This window comes from Emericellopsis atlantica (genome assembly GCF_019669845.1).
Source record: "Emericellopsis atlantica unplaced genomic scaffold F5Z01scaffold_26, whole genome shotgun sequence".
NCBI classification, from domain to species: Eukaryota; Fungi; Ascomycota; class Sordariomycetes; order Hypocreales; family Bionectriaceae; genus Emericellopsis; species Emericellopsis atlantica.
The window spans coordinates 112,647-128,925 of NW_025764728.1; the positions used below are offsets into that span (position 1 = coordinate 112,647).

A 16,279-nucleotide genomic window follows, 5' to 3' on the forward strand; every position below is an offset into this window, starting at 1 on the left:
GGAGACGCGGACTACGTAGTCTAGACCCGCGCGACAAAGAACTAGTCGAGAAGTGATAGGACTCTTCTGCCGGGCACGGCCAGGTGCTGGCTAATTGACAGCATGGCTCAACTCGACTGTGAGGCAAACAGTGCCGGTGTCGCGAATTCGAGCCAGCAGGCGGTGACGAAGCTCTTCACGATAGTTGCTCAAGGTTAGAGTAAAAAAAGAAAGATGTGTCGCCCCCTGGTGCATGAAAACTGGGGCTGGCCCAGGATGACGGAAGACCAAGAAGCCAAGATTGCCGAGATACAACACTGAAGCTTTGCGGGTGCGACGTAAGATATGCAATGCAGCCTCCAGTCACGCCTAATGCACTTTGACTCGTCTGTCCTCATCCTTGATTGATCATTGCTGTCCATATGGCGGGCAGCTGTGAATAATTCAACCACCCTCCATTTGTAGTATATACAGAGATTCTATTGCCCAGTCACAGAGATGGCGTCTAGCGGCTCTAGTGCTTGTGGTCGCGTCCTTTGCTCGCCTCCGTCTCGGAGTCGGGGTCCTCCTCAGGCTCGAGCCTCTCGTCTCTCTCGTTGATGAACTCGTCAAACTTATTGTCAGGCGTCTCCGACATGGAGACGAATCTGACGCGGACACGCTTCACGCCCTTGACTTTGCGCCCGACGCGGTCGCGGATGGCTGCCTCCACCTCGCGGACGTGCTCGACAGACCACGATCCTGGCACGGCCATCTCGAGGTCAACTAGGTAGTTCTGACCGCTCTTGACGCCCGCGACGTCGCGCAGTTCCGTCTGCTTTTCGAGATCGTACGCCTCGATAGCCCTGCTGGCTTGCTTCCTGACAGATTTCTTGACGTCCTGGTCGATGCTCTGGTCGGCGAGCTCGCAGAAGGCGTCCAGAGTGTTACCGGCACCCGCGTGGATGACCATGAAGGAGATTAGAAGCCCACCGACAGGATCCAGCCAGCCAGCGTTGTGGAAGAGGTTGGCCCCGACAATCGCCACCAACGTGACAATACCAGTTAGAGAGTCCACTCGGTGGTGAACGGCGTTGGAAGCCAGGACAGACGAGTGCTTCTCCTTGGCCACCTTCATGGTCGCGTGGTACAACCACTCCTTCACGACGATGGTGCCGGCTGCGATCCACGCAGCATGTATGCTCGGTAGTCCCAGGGCCGCTGGGCTGTGCGAATGCGAATGACCATGCCCTATGTGCTCAGCGAGCGAGTGCGCGGCTTCCGGATTGAAGTGTGCATACAGCGCCAGCGCAGATTCCCAGCCCATGTAACAGCCTCCCACGAGCAGCATGCTGCTGACGCCCAGAGCTCCCAGGCTCTCTACCTTGCCAAAGCCAAGGGGGAATCGATCGGTGGGCGGCTTGATGCTCCACGACACGGTCGCAAGAGTCAGGACATCCGACGCCAGATCTGTGAGGGAATGCCACCCGTCTGCCACCATTGACTTTGAGTTGAACGCCCATCCGCCCACAAACTTGGCCACAGCCATGAGCAGGTTCGACACCAGGCCAATGTTGGTGATCCGCACGCCAGGATCAGACCGATTCCTCGAGGTCAGATATGTCGTGTCATGATGGTGGTGATGACCACCCAGCCCATGCGAATGGCCGTGGCCATGATGGTCATGGTTGTGCGCATCGCGTGTCTGGTGTGCGGCGCCCATGACGATGGGTGGAAGGTGCGTGTATCGCGTGCGTCGGTTTCGGTAGGAGAAGGGGTTCGGTGAGTGCAGAGGGAGCGATGCGTTGTTCGAGTTCGGACACGGCGAAGGGGACTTTGCGCTCTGGGTGAGGACACGTCGTTGAAGTAGTCGCGTTGGCCCAAGGGAGGAACGCGCGGACAGGGAGAGGATGACCCTGTTGAGCTGTGGCTGTGGTGGTGCATTGACGACGACGTCTAGTCCTGCCACGCCGCACCGCATGGCCGAGCGTCGCCCGGCCAGGGGATACATGTGGACGGGACAGGTGGAGGAATTCCCATTCAAGGTATACAGAGGACGTGTCACAAAGGGTTTGGGAGCAGATGTTTCTCAGAAAATACAAGATCAAGTCGCGCAACAGACAAACCAGCGTTCTGCCGGTTGTGTCCGATCCGCCCGTTCATCGCGGGCGGGACATGAGCTGACTGGAGGTGCCTGGCGGTGCGCGCCGCTTCGGGGGACGTCAGCGGTCAGTGGGCGAATCAGGCGTGTCAATCGGGGCCTCAGCGCACTGCGCAGCTCCCTACGGCGCTATCCAGCCTTGCCGGCTTTCGGCACCCGCTGAGCCTCATCACGCCACGCGTATTTTTGTTCCGAGTGACAGAATTCTGGCTGAGCTGCGGTAGTTGCCAGAAAACTTCATGTTTCAAGATGAGGTGGACATTTCCAATGCCTCCATGTCCAATGGTGCACTGCCGGTTTATTAATCTTTGCGGCTCGCTGTGCCCGACCTGAAGCCTGAGCTCTAACTCATTAGGTAAGCAATTCGATGACTCTAGTGGAGCCCTCCCGTAGAATCATGACGCAGCGACTGTCACCAACACACAGTCCATGCTAGGGAGTGTCTTGGGCTCGCGATGAGCTTCAACATCAATCCTCGGTAGCGCATTCCCCCGGACCTGGCTCCTGTCCGCAGCCATGGCAATGCGTAAACCCATCATGAGGATACCGTACACCGATCTCCTCGTCCCCGGTCCCATCGTCCCGGCCTCGGCGTCTACCCTACCCGGTGCCATCAGTGCTCTCACAAGGTTCTTCACAACACCACCACCTGGAGACCTGCCCAATTCGACCGTGGTCTTGACTGGCGCCGGGCTCTCGGTGGCCTCAGGGCTGGCGGACTATCGCGGTGTCAAAGGCACATATAGAGTCAACAAGACATACCGACCCATTTACTACCACGAGTTTCTCAGCAACCACGAAGCACGGAAACGATACTGGGCGCGCAGTTTCCTGGGCTGGTCCAGTCTGCACAAAGCGAAACCCAACGGAGGACACCACGCCATCCGAGATCTGGGAGACTTGGGATTCGTGAAAGATGTGATTACACAGAACGTAGATTCTTTCCATCCCAGGGCACATCCTGGATTATCGACGCTGGAGCTGCATGGCTATCTACGCGCGACCGTCTGCACTACTTGTAAAAGTGAGTACCCGCGAGACGAGTTTCAGAATCAGCTGGCGAGGTTGAACCCACGATGGGCCTTGCTGCTGGAGGAGGCCATGGCCTCTGGAGCCCTCAATACCGAGGATCCGATGGAGAAGAGGTTCAGAGGCCTCAAGACCAACCCAGACGGTGACGTGGATCTGCCCGACGCGCCATACACGACGTTTAGGTACCCGCCGTGTCCAAAATGCTTGCACAGACCGCCACTCAAGGAGGGAGGAGACAAACATCTCGTCAAAGCCGACAGAGAAGGTGCCTGGGAGCTGCCAAGCACCGCAGGGATCCTGAAGCCCGCCGTCGTCATGTTCGGGGAGAGCATAGCGACGCAGGTCAAGACGGCCGCCGAGGACGCCATCGACTCGGCAGGCAAGCTGCTGGTCCTTGGTACGTCCTTGGCAACATACTCAGCATGGAGGATTGCGAAAAGAGCAAACGATAGAGGCATGCCCATTGCCATAGTGAACATGGGCGGAGTGAGAGGAGAGGACCACTTCTTCAAGACCCTGACGGAGGGTCAGCAGGGAGAGGAGGGCGTTCGCGTTGAGCAGGCCACGGACGAGTTGCTGCCTGCGCTGGTGTCAAGACTGCGTCGTGAGCAGCATATCCATATGCCCGAAGCGGCTGGGGAGAACCTGACGACGTTTAAGGATATGCTTTCATAGACTTTGTATTATATCAGAAAAAGCTGCTATATCCTGACGATGGTTTTCCCGTTGACTGCACAGTATTCGTCGTCGGTGCTGCTTTCTCAGGCTGCTTCGCTGCTTCGGGTTCTGGCTCCCGGCGTTTGCTCTTCTTGGAAGCCTTTGGCTCGCCACTGTCCTGCTCGATTGCTCGTAGAACTGACATCGATGTAAGCACATTTCCCTCCAGACACGCCAGGCGAGACTTGCCTTCTTCCCAACCCTGCTCCTTCTCCGGGTCGCCAGTGCCCAGCGCCTTTTCGACGTCGACAGTCTCCCCCTTTTGTATCTTTTCAACCACTTCTTTCAGCGTCGCAATGCGCGCCTCGCTCAACCGCATGTATCGCGTGAACGCATTGCGCATGGCGATCATCTGAATCGACATGCTGCCGATGAGCAGAAACATGACGATGAAGAATGTGGCCGGATTCCATTCTTTCGACTTGGTGCGTGGCAGGCGGTTTTCCTTTCGCATCGGCTTGGGGATCAGGCTGCGCCAGAAGCCGCGATCGACCACAGTTGCAGGGACGCCATGCTCGTGGCGCACAGTCGTCAATGTCGGCGAGAGAGGAATGCGCCGAAGGGCGACGCGGGCTGGATGTCGCAACATTTTGAGTCAATCGATGGACTGTGTTGGCAAAAGTCGCATCTTCAACAGTTGAAGATCTCGAAAGTGACATAAATTTGGGGGAAGCTCGAGCGTTGCTCTGCCAACGACCGGCGTTTAGCCCCGCGCTAACGAGTGTTCACCACAAACAAGCACGTGCATCGTGAATCACGAAGTCGGTCAAGACCATTCTTAGCATTCGGATATCCATTGATTACGCGGCGGCGGTGCGCATTCTTTCTCACGAGTCTCGGTTGCTTGCATGGCGAAAGGCATTTCATTCTTGTTTCCATCATGAGTTCGTTAGAAGCGCAGGTCGACGCCGTCAAGGCTGCTTTGGCGCCATCGTCAACATGCACACCGTCAACAATCACCACATTACGGCGGCTTCTGCAGTCGAAAGATACAGACAAGCTGAAGACGACGACAGCGACGCCAGCCAAGACACCAAAGACACCATCGAGAGCTAGGAAAACTGCGCCGAAAGAGGAAACGCTGGATGTGAAGGAGCAGAGTGCTCTGGCGACCTTTGTCGTCAATAGTACATTGAAGACCCTGTCAGAAGCCTCGAAGACACAGCCGAAACCCTCGAAACCAGAATCGTCGAACCCCGAGCCCCGGAAAGGTCTGCGACGGTCTCTTTCTACGCCTCTCAGCCCAGCCCAAGCACGCACATTGAACCGAACAGCGACAATGCCCATTGATGCGACAAAACCCACAAAGAGCACTTCAGCATCTCCGAGCAGCAAATATGCCCCCGTGGCAGAGTGTGCACGAATTGCGTTTGCATGCCTTCGCAGAATGAAGGGCGCGATCGCCAAGGATCAGGTCGATTTCCAGTTGGAGACGGGCATGGTCACTTTAGCTGCGAAGATGCTGGCCGTGGGCTTGACCGACATGGCATACCAAGAGCTGAGGATTTTGAAATCGAGGCTCGAAATGGAAGAGGTGGAGAGCGAAGCGACAGACAATACGACGAGAGTCGAAGACCTTCTGCACTTCCAGACGGCCATGTGCGAAAAGAGACTTCCAATTGTGGCGAATTGTCAAGTTCAGACTCTGAAATTGATAGCGTCTACTAAAAAGCCGACTCAGATTGAAGGCTCGCTGCGGTATTTGAAGAAAGAGTGCGACACCTCTCCCTCTCGAATATTGGAGAGGTACGCTGGGCAAGGTCCGAGTGACGCCCAGAAAGCCGCTCGACTGCTGGCACAATACTCTTCCGCGCTTTTGTCACTGGCCCCGAGCATCTCGAGCGCTGAGGATTCCAATGCTCTAGAGCCACGACTAAGCCCTTCCCCTGCAACAGCTTTCCAACTACAGACTATCGCTTTCGAATCGCAAATTTCCTGGTGGAAACTTCTTGGTCACAAAGGCAAGCCTGAGGAAGAGCTTCTGGCGCCTTTCTCGCGGTGCCTTCGCTGCTTTGCGCGACGCGCTCCGACCGACCCTGCGACATATACACTCATGTCTTCAGCTTTCAGTGGTATCAAAGACGGCCTGCAAGCTCAAGGCTACACCCTTAGCGACTCCGAAAACTCGCCAATGTACGTGATACATTCATGCTTGGGAGCTATGGCGCATACCCATCGACAGTACGCTGATGCTGTGCGCTGGTACAACTCGATACGAGACGTGCTACAGTCGCCACAGGAGCCGTCCGTGCGGATTTGCTCTCTCTCAGCCCGGATCTTAGCAGCCATTTTGAAAACCGAGAAGTCGGGGGAAAGCGAAGAGAAACTCGTGGCGAATGTCATTGAGAGCTTCAACGCGCCGTTGTGCGGCACCGGTGCGGAAGTGAACGAGCTTCTGGAAAGCCTCTCGTTGGCGCGGCGCTCGGTAGCTGGCCTGCTCATGCAGAACTGGGACAGCAAAAGCGGGATCTCATCTCTTCTCAAAGAGCTCCTGAAAAAGTTCTTGCTGCAGTTTCCTCGATTTGTGAGGCGTTGGCTTGGAACACCACCTTCTGGAGACACTTCCACGAAACAGATGCTGCAATTCGATCAAAGGCGGCAGGCAGTCCAACCATCTTTGTCCCAGGTCCTCGACGGAACACTGATCATCGTCAAATCCGAGATCGGGTCGGATTGGCAGATGCTTGACGATGTCCTGCAAGACTGTACGACATTGTTGAGAAACAGCCACGACCCTGCTCTGCCGCAAGCTAAACTCGATCAGTTGGCATCCTATGATGTGAAGATCTCGAGCTTGTACTTCTCCATCTACTCGCAATATCGCAAAACAATCGAGAGCCCCAAGTCCAAGAAACTGGCGCTGCTGGCATTGAAGCGATCCATCGACGTCGTCCAGGATGGCACGGCGGAGCAGAGGGAAAAAGCGCAGCTGTCGGTAAAATTGGAAATCATGGCCGACCTGTGCAAAGATACCGGCCACCCCGAACAGGCGTCCAAGACCCTACGTTCGATTTGTACAAGCATGGTGGAGGAGGGAGTCTTGGCAACGGTCTCGTCGAGCCTCTCTATCAAGTCTCCGCGACAAGCATGGTCCGAAACTGAAAAAGCAAGTACACTGTCGCGATCACTCAGATCGATCGCGCGACTCGATGATACCTGGAATGATTGGACCTTCTTCATGGCCGAAACAGAGCGCGCGGCTGTTCTCGAGCATCTCCTGCAGATTAGCGCAGAGGACTCACAAAAGCCGTTGAAGTTGCACGACCCTGGCATGGGTGCCTTGCTGCGCATTTACACCCCTGAAAAATATCCGATCCGCCGCCTGCGAGTTTTGCTGAAGCTCTTTGCGCATCAGATCGGTCAGAAGAGTGGCAACCTGCGCGATGTTTCTGCGCTGTGTGATCAGGCACTGCGCCACACGAACAAGAAGGACATGGCAGATGATGCTGGCCTGTCCAAGTTCGTCCCTCATCTACATCTTCTTCACGCTTCCACCACGGCCCTAGCGTCTGTTGATGACCCGTTTCCTGTGGAAGCACTCCAGACTTCGGTGACAAGCTGGACCGAGTTGTTGCAGGGCTGCTCCTGCGAAGCCGATGTACTCAACAGGATTGACGAGCCCGACGCTCTCCTTCGTCATCTTTTGTCTGTCAACCAGCTGTCCAGCTTGAGGGGAGAGAGCCGCCTGCAGCTCTCTGTTCTTGAGTTGTGCGTCCACCTTGCGAAGCTCTATGCGGGTCCATCGAGCGACGAGGTAGTTGCTTTCCACTGCAAGCTCGCCACGCAGTACATCAATATTGGCCTCTTCACCGAGGCATCAAAGACGCTGGAAGAACTCCGAAATCTCATGCAACAGAACCGCCAGCCGGCCCCGATGACCATGACTCAGCTCTATCTTGCTCAAGCCGAGTACATGGCTGGGGTTGACGATGCCAAGTCGGCACTTGCTTGTCTTTCGAAAGTGGCTACATCAAGTGCACAAGGTGCCAAATCGAGTGTCCAGGATATGGTGGCCGCCGCTCAGGCTTCTCTGATTCGATCTGGCCTCGCCCTCAGGTCTGGTGACATACAACAAGCACTCGAGTCCACAAGGAACATGGTGCGGCTCCTGTCGCATGAATGGACAAGACTTGAAGGCGCTTCCTTGGCTGCCGTGGCGGCAGAAAATCGCACGCTGGCTGAGAGCGTTCTTGGGAAAGCTCATCCAAAGATATCTCGTGCGCCTTTTGGACCACAACTATGGGCGCTGGCACCACCCTTGTTCGAGAACTTGATGCTTCTGTCCTCCATACATGCCCACGTGGGTATGTACCAGGAAACCTTGTTCTACTGCGAGACGGCCATGAGGGTCGCCGAAGGCTCAGGCTCATCGCTTTTCCTGGCCACAGCATCCGCTCGGGCGGCTTCCATCTTTGTCAAGTCGGAGCAAACCGAAAAGGGGCTTGAGCACCTGGGCGTTGCGTGTACGCACATGCCAGCCCAGGCGTGCGCTGCGCGGGTGAAGCTCGCCAAACAGATCGCCGAGGTGCATCGTGAGCTTGGTGATGAGGTGAAGGTAGCAGAGTACCTGGCCATAGCTGAGGAGACAACTCGGCAACTTGGCCAATTGCATGGTCCGGCTGCCAGTCCGGCCATTGCTGAGAAGGTGGTGGCGAAGGCTGTGAAGGCAGCGGCTACCTCTCTACGAGGCACTACGACCAGAAGGGCACCCGTTGCACGAACCACCCGTGCAACCAGCTCACGGACTGCAGCAAAGGGGAGCACGAAAGCAAGCACTACGACGAGAGCCGTGAAGAGAGCCCCTGCTGCCAGTAAAACGGCTCAAGCTACAGCATCAGCTCCGCAAGACACTTTCCAGGCGTCGTTGTTGGCCTCTGTTCTGCTGAGTCGCGCCAGTGCAGCGATGCAAAAGCAGGACTGGAAGAACGTAGCGTCTTCCTTGGAGCTTGTCAAGGGCTTGCCAAAGCTGTTCGGCGCGCTTCGCCAAGAGCAGCTGATTACGGCCACTCGATACCTTTGCATGAGCGCAGAGCAGATGAACGACGACCCAGTCTTCTCCATCATGCATGAGTCGACGATTTCGTTCCCTGCCGTGGTGGGCGTCGCCGAGAAAAGCAAGCGAGAATCTCTGTCGCCCGGGTTTGCTGAGGCCTTGAAGCAAGCTCAAGAGGTATTGCTGGAGGCACATGAATCAGCCCTTGTCAACGGCGAGAACGCACTTCTCCATCGCATCGCAACCTTGCTACAAAGCACGGTCATCTCGCTGACAGCTGCATCTGGCCCAGCAACAACCGCTGTCATCCGGTCCGAATCGACGACTGTGGCTGTCGAGCTTGCGCGCAACGCGATGTGGAAGCGTGAGCAACTGACCATCGAGTCGAGCAAAGAGACCAAGGATGCCCCTGATGGTGTGGCAAGCGCGTTGGCGGAGCAGCTGGCCGGACTCGAATTGCAGTCGGATATGGGCCGCTTTCAGCAGCACTTTATCGAGCTGATCCCCAAGAAGTGGAATGTGATTTCCATGTCGCTGAGCGAGAACCATCGCGACTTGTGTATCACCAAGTTTCAGGCTGGGCACAGTCCGTTCATCCTACGACTGCCCCTGGAGCGTGCCAATTCCCGCGACGCCGATTCCGAGATCTTTAACTTCCAGCATGGAAGAGACGAGATGCTAGACGTGATTGCGAATGCTAACCGCACGAGTCACTCGGGGGGCGATATGACTTCTAGGGCTGGCCGCAACGCGTGGTGGGCCGAAAGGGAGGCCCTTGACGAGCGCCTCAAGGAGCTTCTCCTGATCATGGAGACAACCTGGCTGGGTGGGTTCAAGGGCATCTTTTCGCACCATCAACGACGGCCTGACTTACTGGCTCGCTTCCAGAGGAGCTTTCACCAACTGCTTGAGCGCACTTTGCCATCGCGCAACGGTGGTGGCGGCGGACGTGGCAAGAAGAAGGCAGCCAAGTCCACACCAGCCACGCTGGACCCCCGGATCTTGGACCTATTCATTGGTCTAGGGGACCCCACGGATCCGACTGTTGACTTTGACGAGGCATTGAACGATCTGCTGTACTTTGTGGTGGATATCCTGCAGTTTCACGGCGAGCACAACGCGTACGATGAGATCGATTTCGACGCCATGGTCGTTGAGACCTATGATGCCCTCCGAGGATACTATGCGGCGCTTCGAGCTGACGGAGACGACAGCAGCGCTGGCACTCACACGATCCTCGTGCTGGACAAAGCACTGCATATCTTTCCCTGGGAGTCCATGCCCTGTCTGAAGGAGCTTCCCGTGTCAAGAGTCCCCTCCTTGGCGGCACTTCGGAGGCTCATTACCGAGGCCAAAGCTTCGAAGGATAAGATGAACGACGGTGGCGATGATGTGGCAGATGGTCACTACATTTCCCCTCAGGAGGGAGGATCGTACATTCTCAACCCCTCGTCCGACCTGAAGAACACGCAGTCTTACTTTCAGTCCTCTTTTGAGACGCTGCCGTCGACATGGACATCCCATGTCAACGTTGCGCCCACCGAGTCGGCATTGCAGGAGGCCTACGCTTCATCGCCGATACTGCTGTACTTTGGACACGGCGGTGGCGCACAGTACATCCGCGCAAAAAGGGTTCGCAGTATCCCGAAGATTTCCTCCACTGCGTTCCTCATGGGCTGCAGCTCGGCAGCGTTGAACCGCGCTGGAGAATTCGAAGTATACGGCCTAGTGTGGAATCTGATGGTGGGTGGTTGCCCAGGCGTAGTAGGCACGCTGTGGGACGTAACGGACAGAGACATTGACCGGTTTGCGGGTCGGTGTTTCGAACAATGGGGACTCTTCCCACGCGGCACATTCAAGGATGACGGCAAGGGGACCAGCGCCTATGGCGACGAAGAGGAGCAGGGTGGTCACTGCAGCTTGGCGGAAGCAGTGATGAAAGCGCGTGCGGCATGTCGGTTCCGGTATCTGAACGCGGCTGCGGTGGTAATGTACGGGATTCCGGTATATATCGAGGAATAGGGGGCGAGTTTTTGACGGGGACGAAGCTTGTTGAATTTTCGGGCATAGCGATGGCGTTGAAGCGGTTGGTTGATACCCCCTTTTCTGTTCTTTTCTTGGTTAGAATGGGAGCAGGAGCATCAACGCTAGACATGATACAATGAGCGATGACTGTGCTTTAATTATTATTTCAAGTGATGTCGTCCTACAGGTACAAGGAAACCCTGATGCACCTGTACAACCCGACCCTCACTCGCGCCACCATTCCCAGAAGCCCTGGCCATCCTGATGCTCAACAGCATGCTGTCCATACCCCCCTCTGGCGTCGACATATGACTCTCTGTAATGCACCGTGCCACCAAAGTCTGAGAACCGGTAATGCGCATTCCATTTGTCGTCCATCCCTCTTTTTCCTTGACAGGCTTCTTTCTTCCGTTTCTCCTTGCGACATCGCTTCGAGCCGTCTTCAACGCAAGAACAAGAAGCGGTGCTTGGCCGGGTAGTTGAGGTGTTTATTGGGAAGAGCCAAGGGCCGATGTAGCTTTCCCCCTGGCGAGGGATCGAGCGCCTCTCTGGACGTCCATGGACACGCCTGGAGAAGACTGGCTCAGTATGAGAAGTGTACCTGGGTTTCTCATGAATCGTGTACGCAGGCTCATCCCACGGTGCTGAATACGTCGGCCATATGAAGCCCTGCGACCCAGCCGGCACACGTCGTACCGCCGCATACCCATGCGCGCCACGGTGCGTGTGTTCATTCTCTTCCGAGTACAGATAGTTGTCCTGCTGGACGTGGCAACCCTCTAGCCTGTATGAGCCGTCGTGGCGGTAGTCATGCCAGTGCGCCTCGGCGCCATGACGGTGCTTGTCCGAATAGCGCCATGAGTATCCCAGTTCATTGGCGTAGCACTCCTCATGTGTTGCGTACTGTGTATTGTAAGGATTATCGAAGACAGTATAGCCGTCCTTGGTGCTGTGGCGCGCCTGTTGGTCGTCAAAAAGCTGGGCTCGAGTCATGTTGTTGACGAAAAGGGGGAGATGCTCGATTGGAAGATGGTAGCTCAGGGGTCATTGTGAATCATCCAAGAGGCGAGCTGAGCACTATTTGATATGGGAGGGCCATACTTGTCGTCAAGCGAGGTGCTTGTTGGCATTTGCTCGCTTGCATGTCGTTTTTGAATGGCGACAAAGAGAGCCATATAGCAAGCAACAAACGTCCACATCCTCCGTTGGAAACACGAGCTTGTCAGATCAACACACACTACTGTGGTACTCAAACCTGTGCAAGCTAGACGCTGCAGAGATGCTGGTTGCGCAGACGCTGTTTTCTCCCTGTTTGAAACATTATGACTGGGTATTTTGGCCAAAATCCTCTAGATAGATAGGACCTCCACAACAATATGCCAAGATACCTTGGATCTGCCTCTGTCGCGGCGCTGTCACATACAAGATCGGACCCTTATTCGGCCCTGCTGCCGCCCTCATGCCCAGCAGCCTCTCGCCGGGACCGTGCCCGTTCGAGCAGCCTCTCCATTTCAACGAGAGGCAGCTCCGCTTCACCAAAGTATTCTTCGCAGAGCCTTTTGGCAAGCACCTCCGATTTAGCAATACGGTTCAAGCCCGTGCAATCAGCCAAAATCTCCATCCAGGTCCGTCCATCCTCATCCACAGCCATGTCATCAGCCCCATGACGGCGCAGACAGAGAAGAGCGTCGATCCCTTGGTCTCCTTTGGCCGCTGCCGCATGCAGCGGGGTGGCGCCGTGTATTTCTGTATTGATCAATCGCTTTGCCGACGTATTCGCGAGTAAAAATTCAACGAATTCCCCAGCGGCTTTGGTGACCGCATCATAGAGAATATTGCTGCCCTTGTATAAATATGTTCCCGTAGGCTGATGCCAGGGGAAGTCGCGACCATACAAGGTGACCAGCTTCTGTAGGACGATTAGTTGGTCGCACATCACGGACTGTCGTGCAGCTGTGATATCTTGCTCGTCGACACGTGGTTCTGCTCCCATGTCGAGGAGGGTTAGAACCAGGTGACCGTCCAAACGTCCATCGGAGCTGGAGAACAGCCGGCGGACAAGGCTGTCTAGGCTGTGCTCACCCTTGCGGGGGAGAACAAGGCCACGATCTTGAAGTGCCCAAAACTTATCGACTGTGTCTTTCATCAACGGCGCGGCCGAGAACATATCCACAATCCTGCGATGGCTTGCATTCAAGGCGTCTGCATCAATGACGGTTAGGACACCTCTGAATCCAGTGCCGTTGACGTGAGGATCCATTTTGAGCAAGCCGGGCACCCCCATTTTGGCGAAGCGGTACTCGCACCGTTCCGGAGGCACATAGCCGGACTCGAACAGAATCCCCATTTGCCTCCACTCCTGATTACTGTACAGGTACTCCATGATCTGTGTCACGATATCATCGGGATTCCGGCGGCAAAACTCAACAAAGTAGTCCCGGTTACCGTACGTGTACACGCTCTCCAAAATCGGTGGCGCTAATAGCTTGTCCATTAATGGGGACGAGTCGCAACTCGCCACCATGAATCCGTAAAGCGCAGACTGCTGGCGATGGGCTTCATGTTCCGTGACGCACCCATTCCCGGCCAAGCAACTCAGGCCGCCGAGGAAGCGTATCGCCAAAAAGCGGGCGAGATCACGCGATTCTTCATTGGACGTGAGAATGTTTCGAGCTTCCTCAGGTTCCGCCGCCCAGATATTCCGCACGTAGCGCTCGAGCAGGGTTTGCCCATCAGAGTCGACGAAGGCCACCACGTCCGGGGTGAGCAGCGCATTGTACCCAATGTGCGGCATGGCCAAATTTTTTGATTCGGCAATCAGTTCAAGCGAATGTTCCTCGCCGCAGACCTCTCGATAGGGGCAAGCTTGGCGGAAAACATCGATAGGCAGCTGTGCCTTGGCGGCCATGTCCATCCGTGACTCAGCCCCGAGTTCTCGAAGGCGCTCGACCACGTCGGCGTGCGCGGACAGTTTGAGATACTGCATTGCCGAGCGACCTTGTAGGTCCACAGCAGAGAAATCGGCTCCCAATTCGCCCAGGCCATTGATCACGTCAATGTCGCCCCATGCGGCAGCCAGATGGGTCAAGGGCCGTGTCGTGCCGGAGATCATCTCAGCTTCCATGCTAGGGTCATCCAGGAGCAGACATGCCGCCCGTGGGGTCATGCCCGCCAGGTCATGATTTTTCTGGTCCTCAGACATGAACAAGGCCTCAGCGAGAGGCGTGCGTCCCTTCTTGGAGACCGTGCGCATGTTCTCGATCTTGTGGGGGTCGTTGTTGAGTAACCATTTGAGGAGCGAGATGGCGCCCGTCGCTGCCACCATGTGCCAGATAGTTCGCCCCCCATTATCTTCCGTAGCCGCCGTCAGTGCGCCGTGATCCTTGACGAGCAAGCTAAGCATCTCCGAGCTCTCCACGACCATGATGGGCGTACGGGACTCCTCGTCACGGCACTCCACATCAGCACCCGCGGCCAGCAACAATTCCACGATATCCTTTTCATTGCAACTCACTGCCGTGTGCAGGAAGGGCTCGCCTGTGGGGTTGTGTAGAAGGACGTCGAATTGGGGGTCGATCATGAGTCGTCGTAGATGAAAGATCGAGGCGTCCAAAATCGCCTTTCTCACAACTTGCTCGAAAAATTCGACGGGGCGCTTCGCCCCCTGTTGAGGCGCCGAAAGGCTACGCAAGGGGTCTGGATACTCCCCAATGTCAAAGCTGACGGCTTGCACGGCCATTACAGTCTCGATCGCGCCCAAAACGAGCGCAGGGGTCCCCAGGAGCACGGTACCCTCTCGGACGATGAGCACGCCATGCAGGTAGGTCAGTACCCGAGCAATGAGCGTTTTGGAGAACGGCATCGGTTTTGTAGTGCAGTACTTCATAAGGGACCCTGCCACATACTCATCCAAGCATGCGCCACCGTCGATGACCTTGCGCAGGACTTGCTCGTCTCCCTCTACTTCGAGACTGAAGGCGATCGCATACGCGGCCAAGGAGTGGCTCTTTCGTCCAGGCGCAGCAGCAGAGGCACCTACGGCACCTGCGTCGAGCAGCGCTTTGACAGCCTCGGTGCGCTGCGCCGCCGGTGTCCTTGGGAAGAGCTCCTTTCCCGACTCAGAAAACTCGTAGAGAGCTTCCCAGCTCGAGAAGCCCGCCAGGACGCAGTGTAGCGGGGGACCCCACGGGCTCCGTTGGTTCGGACTGTACCCTGCTTCAAGAAGCCGGCGGCACACCACTGGAAAGCCCAGGACGGCAGCAACATGCAATGCGGTGACCTTGCCTGTGCGGAGCGAGTCGGCCATATGGAACACGCCGCTGTGGTAGCGGGCGGACTCTGACGAAATGGCCAAGCGGCCCCATTGCAGAAGCCATTGGTACAACTTGTAGCTGTAGGGCTGGCCTTGGGTATGAAAGAGCGCAAAGGTGTCAGCGCGAGGCTCTCCATACACGAAGCAGTCCGTCACTGCACCTTCGTATGCAGGGACCATTGCATTGCGCAGGTCGGCCCAGAGACACTCCTCTGCGTACAGTCGCGGTACGTGATCGTTGAACGAGGCGTTGAGCAGGTTGGCCCAGTAGGACTGGAAATCCCATTCACCGTCACTGTAAGACGGCCCAGGAAACGTCTGGTGCCATCGGAGGATCTCCAATGGGGGAGGTGCCGTGGCGAGAAAGTCGGGAGATGGCGCCTGGGGGAAAAGGGAGAGCTTGTAGGCGAGCTCATCAGAGTCCTGTGAGTGTGAGGCAGATACGAGCTTCAGATGGTACCAGTAGACATTGGGCACAAGGCTCATGGACAGCTCATCGTTGAGATCGCCCCGTTTGGCGCTGGTCGAGATGTGCGTTTCGAGGTCGAAGAGACCCTGGACGAAGCGCGGCCGCCCTGCCAGCAGGTCATCTTCGTCGTCTTCGTCATCTTCGTCATCTTCGTCATCCTCGTAGTCTTCGAGCGGGGGGAGTTCCAGGGTGGACACGATGACTTCAAGGATGTTTGCTATCCCCTTTATTGCTTGAGGGAGGATGTCAACAGTGGAGTTGGATGTCTCGCGCAGCGCGACCGTGCTCCTCCACAATGTCTCGAGATCGTACAGGTCGTCGCAGAGCGCGAACGCTGAGTAAGAGCTTTCTGCTGTCATTTGATCGTGTAGGTTCTAACGACGATCCGGGACTGTTTCATAAGCTGCATTGCGAACGAATATCGATGAGTTGGACGTTGTTTACGCGGACATCATTCTGGGGCCTGAATCCTGATGCAGGATCTCCAATCTGTGGTGAAGACTGATGAGTGAGGCACAGCGACGTACAGTGCAAGAGCTGTCCTAGTGTCTCAGCCTATCTCATCAATTCGCACTGTCTCCCCATCTCCACCTTCCGGCACTTGCTCCTTCC

General features: G+C 56.2%; 6 protein-coding genes across 6 annotated transcripts; 2 read left to right on the forward strand and 4 right to left on the reverse strand.

Moving 5' to 3' along the window:
• Positions 1-493: 493 nt before the first annotated feature.
• F5Z01DRAFT_683162 (cation efflux family-domain-containing protein) lies at positions 494-1,681 on the reverse strand (the record flags this gene model as incomplete). Its single annotated transcript, XM_046265822.1, has 1 exon — positions 494-1,681. The coding sequence occupies one exon, from the start codon at positions 1,679-1,681 to the stop codon at positions 494-496; it is 1,188 nt and encodes a 395-aa protein (XP_046115473.1).
• A 680-nt stretch (positions 1,682-2,361) lies between these two features.
• On the forward strand, positions 2,362-3,833 carry F5Z01DRAFT_269308 (silencing information regulator). Its single transcript, XM_046258669.1, has 2 exons — positions 2,362-2,474; positions 2,556-3,833. Exon 2 carries the CDS (start codon positions 2,636-2,638, stop codon positions 3,824-3,826), a length of 1,191 nt encoding a protein of 396 aa, XP_046115474.1. The 5' UTR covers positions 2,362-2,474; positions 2,556-2,635; the 3' UTR covers positions 3,827-3,833.
• Positions 3,834-3,912: 79 nt separating this feature from the next.
• F5Z01DRAFT_676742 (uncharacterized protein) lies at positions 3,913-4,457 on the reverse strand (the record flags this gene model as incomplete). The annotated part of the gene is made up of 2 exons (XM_046265280.1): positions 3,913-3,986; positions 4,070-4,457. The coding sequence occupies 2 exons, from the start codon at positions 4,455-4,457 to the stop codon at positions 3,913-3,915; spliced, it is 462 nt and encodes a 153-aa protein (XP_046115475.1).
• Positions 4,458-4,665: 208 nt separating this feature from the next.
• Positions 4,666-10,874, forward strand: F5Z01DRAFT_711883 (cell division-associated protein bimb; the record flags this gene model as incomplete). Its single annotated transcript, XM_046266483.1, has 2 exons — positions 4,666-8,493; positions 8,557-10,874. Coding segments are annotated over exons 1-2 (6,063 nt in total), but the record flags the coding sequence as incomplete, so codon positions are not given.
• Positions 10,875-11,111: 237 nt separating this feature from the next.
• On the reverse strand, positions 11,112-11,879 carry F5Z01DRAFT_639153 (uncharacterized protein; the record flags this gene model as incomplete). The annotated part of the gene is made up of 1 exon (XM_046262423.1): positions 11,112-11,879. The coding sequence occupies one exon, from the start codon at positions 11,877-11,879 to the stop codon at positions 11,112-11,114; it is 768 nt and encodes a 255-aa protein (XP_046115477.1).
• Positions 11,880-12,100: 221 nt separating this feature from the next.
• On the reverse strand, positions 12,101-16,237 carry F5Z01DRAFT_269400 (uncharacterized protein). The gene has a single exon (XM_046258670.1). It carries the CDS (start codon positions 16,024-16,026, stop codon positions 12,322-12,324), a length of 3,705 nt encoding a protein of 1,234 aa, XP_046115478.1. The 5' UTR covers positions 16,027-16,237; the 3' UTR covers positions 12,101-12,321.
• Between the last annotated feature and the right edge of the window lie 42 nt (positions 16,238-16,279).

What these genes read in the sequence shown, in the direction of transcription:
- F5Z01DRAFT_269308 (XM_046258669.1), top strand. Translation starts at nt 2,636, where the DNA reads ATGGCAATGCGTAAACCCATCATGAGGATACCGTACACCGATCTCCTC.
- F5Z01DRAFT_269400 (XM_046258670.1), bottom strand. Translation starts at nt 16,026, where the DNA reads ATGACAGCAGAAAGCTCTTACTCAGCGTTCGCGCTCTGCGACGACCTG.